We start from the raw sequence: 10,051 nt of genomic DNA on the forward strand, positions 1-10,051 counted from the left end.
TTGCATCTACATAAGTGAATTAGGTATTCATATTACCTATTGCAAAGCCTTGATCATAATCTCTTCATAGCAAGAACGATCATGATGAACTGTTCGAAGCTTCGTCCTAGTGGAGTTGCTAAAATGTTTGTACGCACACGAAAATGTCATCATGCACCCCCCTCATCAAGCGTGATGCATGTCACCCGAGAAGCCACGTCGGGGGTGCGATACGCACGACATGTCGATGTGATCTTTTGAATACCCGAAACCCTAGAGGGGCCCTCACCAAGAAGTGCGACCAAGGAATGCGATGACTATGGGCTACCCTAGGTCGATCTGATCGCCCCTAGGGCCTCAAGGTTCACTGCATGCAATATGAAGTGTAACGAAGAACGAGAAGAAGAAAAACGAGTAAGAGATGAAAATGTAACGGCTGAAAGTGATAGATTAATTTGACGATTGTACATTGTTTAATCGACCATCAGATCTCACTTGTATCTGATGCAGATGGACTTCTCATACAAGAAAAAGACTCAAAACCCCGTCCAATAAGTGAAACCCATAGCCTAAGTTGGACATTGGGACCGACATTTGGTTGAATGTGTTGGGAAATATTCGGGCAAAGTTAGTGCCTTGTACAAGTCAGATATTCCTAACGTGAGTTGGATATTGGGACTGGCATTTGGTCACAATGTCCGACCCAATTTCTGTAGTTTCCGTCCTTGGTCTTCATATGGCTTCCGTAACGCCTCGACCATACCTATCAAGTCATGGCGAGCACTTTATGCTTACTTGTGCGCATCCGGATTCAACTTTTTAGTCGGTCATACATCCTTAAATTGTTCAGAGTCAAGCATGTTAACATATAAATGAATACCCACTTAACTTTGAGCCTCCTTTTGGATGGGCTCCCGAAAAAAAGGTGCACCTTGCCGATATAAGTAGTCTATCATTTGTATTATGTCGGGATGTTACAACTTTTCTGGTTGCATACAATCTTGGATCAAGATGATCATTTTTAGATCATTTTGATGAGGCCAAGAACTTTCATGTCAATAATTTTTCATATGAAGCCGTCTTAAAAACGGTTCTAGGCAATCTAAAACTTATGTTTGGTTTGTAGTCCGCTAACGTATTCGTTATGATATCCGGAAGCTCCGGTTTCCGATGTTTTCTTACCGGATACACATTTTGTTTAGTTCAATCTTGCGACCCTGGTTTCCTAATCCACTTGGCTCCTGTCATTTTCAGTTTTGTGAATCGATGTATCAAAAGATAGTGCTATCTAATACGCGATGTGCGTAACAAACAGTGGGTATGGTTTCAAAAATTGTTGGATTCGAAAGTCGTGACTTTTCCGTCAAACCAAACCCGTCATTAGTGTCAAACACATGCCCCTTCGAATTTGTCTGAACTTTCAGTTCCGAGATTTAGGGGTGGGCATATTAACCGAGAACCGATATACCGAACCGAAAGAACCGGGACCGAAATCGAATGAACCGAAACCGGAAAGTTTTTGTTTCTATTTCGATTATTAAATCTTGAGAACTGAATTTTGTTTGATAATTTCGGTTTTAGCACCTAGTTAACTGAAAATACCTAATAACCCGAAACTACAATACACGCGCGGTTGCTCCTATATTCCCCATCGAGGCCATTGATCGGCTGGTCCAGCTAGACCGACAAGCCAAGTCTCTCTAGTATCTTTTTTTCTCTCATCTAAGTCCAACCACGTACACATTTGGTGGTATGGTCCATATGGTATAGCAATCAACCCATATAAAATGCATTAGTTTCACTACAACAGTGCATGCTTTAGTACCACCTCGGGCAGCGACTCGGAAAGGAAGCATAGGGAAAACTATAAAGACAGCTACGACTAGCCTTTTGTGTTGTCCCGTGCTAGTAGTGGACTTCGGCTACTTCGGTCAAAACGGGTGACCGAACCGATTTTTCGGTTTTTAAAGAAATCGGTTATCTAAGTCCGCATGACCCGATCGGTGTGCACGTTTTAAGAAACCAAAAATGTTTATGATCTGAAAAACCAAATCGATCGGTTCAGTTAGACCGAACGCCCAAGTCTACCGAGATTCGTTTTAGATAATCTTGATATCCATTTTGATCCTCTTGAAGAAGGCAATCCACACGGGAACTACAAATTTTAAATCGGCGTAATCTTTCTACAGGGTCAAGCCATCGTTTTTCATGAGGGAAACGTTTCCCTTCGGCGCGCCGGTCGCTCGCTGCCCATGCGTCTCGCGCGCGACCCACGCGTATGGCCATGCAACATGTTCCCCTGCGGCGATCGTTTAAATTTGCTACAGCCGGTGTCCAAATTTGCTACATTTATCCATTAAAAAGCTGCATATACGTTTGGTTGCAACCTCAATTCGTTGGATTTTTTGCTACAACCGTGTTAATTTTTGCTACAACCGGTATCTTTTTTCTCCAACCGTTCACTAAAAAAGTTACGTACACGTTCGTCATAGTTGCAACCCCAATCCACCGGATTGTTTTGCTACTAACCCTTATTTTGTTTTGCTACCACGCATCATCAGCTTCGTTTTTTTGTTACGATCACGGTGATATTTTTTGCTACAACTATATTTTTATTACAACCGTCAACGAAAATTACTGCATTATAAACGAAATTTATTGCATCAAAAATTTCTATTACATGAAAATCTAACGATACGGCGCGCATACAGCTGACGCATACAACTTACAGGGGAAAATTTTAAGCGACGCGTCGAGCAGAGCACATCCCTTTTCACTGCCCTTTTCATGATGGCGTCACTTAAGCGCGTCGATGGGTACGCAAAAGGTAAATCATGAATGGGCAATAAAACGATTTTGGCAAAGAGCGAGACGCGCACGCCCATTAAAGCGCCACGTCACGGCCTCCCACAGCTCAGCTGCAATACCATCCATACCCCTCACTGACCCAGCACTTGAGAGGATATGTAGCGCTACCAGCCGAGGGTAGTATAGTCCTTTACCCGCAGACTCCTAACGATCACAGTTCATCCGTTCAATACAATATTCCATTTTTAAAACCATTTCCGTGCAACCTTTTTATGCCCGAGACAGTAGGAGGACAAGAGAGCGAGGGCGACCAATAAATTCCTAATTTTTCCCATTTCCCACCCTGGGATCCCCCGCCTCTTGTTGCAATCGATTGGTGGGCGTCCTCGTTCTTGGCTTCCCGATTGAATCCGTGGGAAGCCTCAAATAATTCTCTCCGCTGCGATTTTTTTTTGGGTGGTTTGAGTTCTTGATTTGTTTGCGAGGAAGCCACCATGAGCGCCGGAAGCGCGAGTTTCCTCGAGATCCAGCCCTCGGAGCTGGCATTCCCCTGTAAGTTGTCTCCAGATCTTGTCTCCAGATCGAATTGCTCGGATCGCGTCGCGTAGTTATTGCTGTGTCTGTCCCGTCCAAATGGATCCTAGTCAAAGCTGGGATCTTGGGATAGAGACGAGGCCATTGGTCCTTGCTTATCGGATCCGTGTGTCTGATCAGCTTGCTTTAGATTCGAACTCAGGATCTTGGGCGATTGCGTGCTTCCTGCAAACCGGCACCTACTGCATGGCGTTTTTTCTTGTGGGATTTCAGTTAGTTATGTCTGATGTGCTTCGTGATGCACATGGAATCTCACCCTGTATCGAGGGCATGTTCGAATGTACAATCTATAGAAACATGATTATGATAATCATTTGATATTCCAGGAGTTTGGGATCTTGCTAGCAAATATGTGTATCATCGCTGCATTGATCTGGCATTATGGAGCTGCTTGAAATGAAATGTTCCTGTCAATTTACATTGTGTTTAGGATGTGATATTTGGGCCATTGTTAGCTGATCTTGAATTTGATCGCAATGTGTTAAATTGTTCTGTCAATGATCATGATTCTGTTTATTCAGTTTGCTTGCTTTCAATGTTTGTCTGGGTTAGTTTACTGTATCTTTGCACTGAATATCTAGAGGTTTGTACTGTCTTTCTTAATCAAAATGTGCCTGAACTTCTATTTTGTACATACAGTTGAATTGATGAAGCAGAGCTCGTGCTCCATGCAACTCACTAATAAGACTGACCATTATGTAGCATTCAAGGTAATCAGTTGTAAAATTTTAGTCATATGTGTCTCATGCTTTTATTGTTCATATAGTTGTTCTAATGGACACAAAATCATTACCTCGTCACTGTTCGCAGGTCAAAACTACCAACCCAAAGCAGTACTGTGTGCGCCCAAATATTGGCGTTGTACTTCCTGGGTCAACTTGTGATGTCACAGGTAGCTGTCGGTCCATTATATAGTGATAAACAGCTCAGTGCAAAGAAAACTCTGCTTAACTTGCTCAGTTTTCTATTTACAAGTATCCTTACCATTTTCTCTGTTGTCAGTGACAATGCAAGCGCAGAGGGAGGCACCTCCTGATCTGCAGTGTAAGGACAAGTTCCTAGTTCAAAGTGTTGCAGCTGAGAATGGTGCAGCAACTCAAGATATTACTGCAGCAATGGTACCTGCCTTGACACTCCATTTTTGTGTTATTTCTGTCAATTTGCTCCTTGCTGCATTTATTTGTTTCTAGCACATCATCATGTCATTCATCCATGTGGTTTTGTGATGACAGTTCAACAAGGAGCCAGGGAAGGTTGTTGATGAATGCAAGCTGCGTGTAATTTATGTGCCAACATCTACACCCAGCTCGTTGTCTGAAGAATCAGAACAAGGGAGTTCTGCTCGTTCATTTGAAAACGGGACCCCTAATTCTACAATGCCACAATCTGTAAGTCACTGAAGTTGACTCTTTCATTTTTTAATGAAACTCCTGGGTTTTTTTACATGATAAAATTACAATATATTTTATATCCATTGTTCAGGTATTTAGACCATCTGGTGAACTATCAAAGGATAAGTCTTTAGAGGTACCCTTTATTTCCTTATCTAACCTTTATGGTACCTATGTATTTGATATTGATCAGTATCCTTGGTAAAAAGGCTACAATTTGCAATAACGAGCAAACAACTGGTTAATTGTATATTGACTATGTTGGTATTATGCTGTATGCCCCTACGTAGATGTTGCCCTAACTGACTGATTTGTATATGGACTGTAGTACTGATTGTTCAATTTTATTTTATTTGAGATAAAGTAATAGACTATAGCTGGCCAAACGGGCCGGGCTAAAAAGGCCGACCTGTGAGCCCGCCAGCACGGCACGACTTAAACGGGCCCGTGCCAGGCACGCAGCCCGCCTCAGACCGTGCCTGGGCCTGAAGGCTGGGCATGCTTGTCGGCACGACACGGCCCGTTTACATTTTTTATTTTTTATTTACATATTTATATATATATATATAACATATAAAATAGCCCAATAGGCTAAAATCAGCCAAAAAACTACCTAAAAGAGGCATAAAAACGTGCTTACCGTGCCGACGGGCCGGCCCGTTTAGCTCCCGTGCTGTGCCTTGGCCGGGAGGCTGCGCACATGGGCCGGCCCGGCTAATATTCGTGCCTGGGCGCCGTTTACAGCCGGGCCGTGCCGGGCCAGGCCGGCCCGTTTGGCCAGGTATGTAATAGACATGGCTTTGTCCAGACATTCAGAATTGTCCCTGCACTAAATCCTCTGGAAGCATACGCTAGCTTGCTGACTGCGAGTATGTGAATCTTGCTTGCGGGGTAGCATGCCCTGTCAATCATAAATATCCGTTTGTGAAATAGGAAAAAAAACTTTTGTGCCCCCTTCAGTTAGTACCACCCTGCCCTGTTATTATGAGGCGGTTGGTGATAAGACTGATGAGTAGGTTCATGGCGGCACCTTCCTGAGACTTGGTCTTCACTGTTAAGTACGTAATGTATATATGATTTGTATCACTATTAACTTGGGAACCTAAAAACAGCTTAGGTTATTACTACAAAACCACATAGTATTTGGAAAACAGGAGAATGCCAAGTAGCATATGATCCATTTTTTATCCTACCTCCCAAATTTTGGTGCCTCTAGGATCCCTGATCTACCCTCAGCCGAGATGGATTTGTAATTTATATCGGTTACCTATTTCCTGTAAACTTTTCACTGCTTGGACGGTATAGCGTGAATTGGAGCACATACGTAAGCAAAATCATGTGGTCTTGATGATAATCGGGTGGCACATGTGTCGAGTGCAGTGGTTATCGGTTCCAATGGCAGTTCCTGCCTGTGCGTGGGTACTGGTCTGGCGTGATGGTAATTCAAGCATTGTTTTTAATTAATGAATACATACACCAGTTTGGAAAAAAAGTGTGGCTTTGATGGTATTGGCTACTGTATGTATGTATATATGTATCGCCTTTGTAAAAGTTTGCTAACAACACGTAGCCAAAATTCATGATCTCTTAGTTGTCAGTCTATCTCAAAATGCTTTTGAAGTTTTATGTTTTGATAAAATGTATGTGGTTTGTTATTCCTTCTAGGCAACGTCCATGATTTCCAAGCTAACTGAGGAGAAAATGTCTGCTGTTCAGCAAAACCAAAAGTTGAGACAAGAGCTGGTAAGTGCTTTCACAACTGTGACAGTTCTGAACCAATGTTCTATTCTTGAAAAATAAAATCCATCATTACTTGTTTCTTAACCATAGCAATCTCAAAGGTGACTCAAGGGGTTGTTCACTCAGCTATTTATTGATGTGAGGTTCAACAAATTATAGACATGCTCCCTTTTTTGTACTTTATGTTATCACTATCATTACCATGAATAAAGGAAATGTATGGGATAATCTATTGCATTTTAGCTTCTTGCTTGCTTGTCCTAACCAAGAAAATTTTGCTTAACACCATTGGTTTTTATACGAGCCAATTGAATGCTTATGTGTAGAGCGTTATTCAGATTTGTCAATTGATGTAATGACAAGTGTCATGCTCATAATTACACATAAGCATAAAGTTAAGGCGGTGTTTGTCAGCATAAGAAAATAATAATCAAATTTGTCCTTTATTGGAGATTGCCACGAGAAGATGCAGTGATTGCTAGTTGTGTGTTGTGTGGAGTGAACCTTATAACAGATCAGTTGTTTATTTCTTAGTGTAAGCTGTCTAAAGTTAACAATAATGGACTATGGCTTCAAATTCAGATGACCTATCAATGGATAATGAAATTCAAATTTGCAGTGCATATCTTTGGCAGATGTAAATACTCTGAAAGTTGTGTTCGGTTTTGGCAGATATTAATTAGATTTTCCATTCGATTGATTTTTTTCAATATGCATTATTTGATTGATAAACGTCAAACTTACATTGTGCACGATGATGCACATGCTTCTAGCCTGTGTGGTTTCCAGAATTTAATGGATTCTATGAAGTTTATCAGGCCATATGATAATGAAATCTCTGTTAATTTCAGGATGTTCTACGCAAAGAGAGCAGCAAAAGCAATGGCGGTTTCTCAATCACCTTCTTGATTGTGGTGGGTATTCTGGGCATCATCGCTGGTTTCATCCTCAAGAAGACATAGGAGAAGAGTAGTCCCCCAACAGTGTCACATTCCCAGGAAAGAATGGATACCAACAACATATGGGGCCTTGTGTTTTCCCTCCTAAAAGGAGCGCCTGTTCTATTCTAACTTGTAACGGCTTAGAAGCTTTGGTTTGTGTACATTACATGGTGGTTTTCCGTGATTTTAATCACATCGAGTAGACTTGTTTTAATTAATTAATCCTTAACAGCTGCAAGTTATGTCACATTCACCATAACCTTAATTCATTCTGATCTCACCTTGTGACTGTTGGTGAATTCATTGCTGCTTCTGCCAGATGTTTCAGCTTCAATGAGCTCCCGTTACATTAGTGCATAAGAACATATTTGATCATGCGAACTGCACCATGTATGTAGTTAAGCCATATTTAGTACGCGCAAAGAAAGGTATGTTTAAGCTGTCAATTCATCAGGGTGATGAGTCTGAATATAACTTGGTTCATGTTTGTTCCTACAGTTAGGCTTGTAGAACATGAGAGATCATCAGGTAGGAACGATGTATAGTTGGGGACGCCCAGGGGCCCTGGGGAGCACCCACGCCGCCGTGGCGACTATGCCGGCGACGAACCCTAGTAGCAGGCATGAACACCTCGTCACGACGATCCTGACTAGAGAACAGGAGTTGGCTTCATTGGTCTCTGCCGCCGCCGCCTTCCGTGTACTGGAAGCACTGATGGCCAGCCACTCTCCTTCCTGTTGAGTAAATAGGCAATTTTCCGAGTACATTAATCCACAAAATAATAACTAGCATGGCATTGACTAGACTAATGACATACTGATCTTGAGCTAACCTAGCACATACTACGCACATAGTGGATGCATCTATGCAAACAAGTAGTACTGCTAGGATAAATACGAACATGAGGATAAACGAGTCATACCCTCCAATCGGCCAGTTGGCCGTAGCAGCAGCAGCGGCGGCGGCGGCAGTATCCTCTGCCGTCTTCTTCTCGGCTTCCTCGCGGAGACGATCAGCTTCGCTTGGTGAAGACATGGCGATGACGAGGGCGACGCGGACGTAGACGAAGCAGACGGACGGAGGCGAGCAGTCGCGTGATCGCTCCCCAAAAACCTAATCGCCCCTCTCCCGTACAGGAACCGGAGAGGCGAGGTTTCGGAGGCCTGCTCTCCCGTCGACCGTGTACGCGGTAAACGGGACGGAGTCGCCGGCGGCAGCAGCAGTCAAGGAACGAAGGCGTGAGGCAGATGTGATCTGATTCTCATGACGGCTAGGGTAGGCGACCGCGTGCTTATAAAGGCGGCTGGGTGGAGAGATGTGGGCCAAGCCCACGTCCGAGTCGGTAACAGCCACGATCCGACGTCTCGGATCGTTCCTTGTCCGTTACGTATTCTCCGTTCCTGACCCGCAAAAATAAGCGCGTAGGTATGAGCTCGGCTCGGCTCATTCCCGCAACCCGCAACCCGCGGCGTGGCGAGGCGGGCGGCGGAGGAGGAGTGCGCGAGGACACCTTCTCTTCTCACTCTCCAATAGCATGTGGAAGAGAGACCCTTATAAAGGGGTCCAAACTCTCCTCCACTAGCGGGGTGGGACTAAACTCCCACCACCTTGCCATGCCACCACCTACATGGGCCCTTGTAGATTTTTCTGAAATTCTCTAATGGGCCTAAGGCCCACCTCCAAATTTCAACAATCCCCCACCAGATCTCAAGGGCACATCGTGTTCCCTCATTCCAATCACTGTTTTAATATACCAGCATTTCAGTGAAGACCTATTAAGGTTGAGCTTCACCTAGAACAAGTAGCTACACTCCTTTACAACTGAACAATGGACTATGCCTTGAATTGTCAGCTTGGCGTAAAAGAGCTTCACCACAAGTCTTACTAGTACTAGACTGCCGAAGGTGACCCCTCGGGTGGAGCATATTAGTCACACTCCTGGCCTATTCATGAGTTTACTAGAGATCACCCAAACCTCATAGACTGTGACCAGCAGTCAAGCTCATATAGGTGTGTTCCTCCAAAGATCGCTCTGTAGGACAGCATCTTGCTTACATATAAGCTTTAGAACACATTAAGACAGTAGTCATCCTACCGTACAGTATCCGAGAGTATTGCATCTCCAACGGAGTGGGTTAGTAAAGTTACTCTCCTCAGTTCACCACTGGCTTGTTTTCCCAGGTCCTACTTCACGGGATCTCCGATCATATAGGTTGGGTTACTACCATGGAAACTCATGTGGGTCTCATACCCATCTCCCTCGATGCACTATCTATCACAACACGTGATAGCCCTTTAGTAAAGGGATCTGCCAGATTCTTAGCCGTTTGGATATAATCCAACGCTATCACTCCGGAGTTTCTCAAACGTCTGACAGCCTTCAATCTCATTCTTATATGTTTGTTGGACTTCATATTGTCCTTTGAACTCTTCACTTTAACAATAACCGTCTGATTATCGCAGTTCATAAGGATAGCCGGAACCGGCTTCTCAACCACAGGTAAGTCCATCAAAAGATCTCGAAGAAATTCTGCTTCGACACCAGATGTGTCTAATGCTGTTAATTCTGCTTCCATTGTCGATCTTGTTAAGATCGTT

General features: G+C 43.6%; 1 protein-coding gene across 1 annotated transcript; it reads left to right on the plus strand.

Annotated features, from left to right (window-relative positions):
- Positions 1 to 3,050: 3,050 nt before the first annotated feature.
- On the plus strand, positions 3,051 to 7,756 carry LOC123408940 (vesicle-associated protein 1-3-like). The gene is made up of 8 exons (XM_045101966.1): positions 3,051 to 3,339; positions 4,021 to 4,091; positions 4,192 to 4,273; positions 4,384 to 4,499; positions 4,614 to 4,769; positions 4,864 to 4,908; positions 6,438 to 6,515; positions 7,364 to 7,756. Exons 1-8 carry the CDS (start codon positions 3,282 to 3,284, stop codon positions 7,472 to 7,474), a joined length of 717 nt encoding a protein of 238 aa, XP_044957901.1. The 5' UTR covers positions 3,051 to 3,281; the 3' UTR covers positions 7,475 to 7,756.
- The last annotated feature ends 2,295 nt before the right edge of the window (positions 7,757 to 10,051 follow it).

The sequence above is a fragment of the Hordeum vulgare genome, chromosome 7H, assembly GCF_904849725.1.
Source record: "Hordeum vulgare subsp. vulgare chromosome 7H, MorexV3_pseudomolecules_assembly, whole genome shotgun sequence".
In the NCBI taxonomy this organism is placed as follows: Eukaryota; Viridiplantae; Streptophyta; class Magnoliopsida; order Poales; family Poaceae; genus Hordeum; species Hordeum vulgare.

Excerpts from the sequence above, each read along its gene's own strand:
- LOC123408940 (XM_045101966.1), top strand. The coding sequence starts at position 3,282 with ATGAGCGCCGGAAGCGCGAGTTTCCTCGAGATCCAGCCCTCGGAGCTG. Across the intron at positions 4,274-4,383 it reads GTCAACTTGTGATGTCACAG|TGACAATGCAAGCGCAGAGG; the intron begins GTAGCTGTCGGT and ends CTCTGTTGTCAG. Across the intron at positions 4,500-4,613 it reads AAGATATTACTGCAGCAATG|TTCAACAAGGAGCCAGGGAA; the intron begins GTACCTGCCTTG and ends TTGTGATGACAG.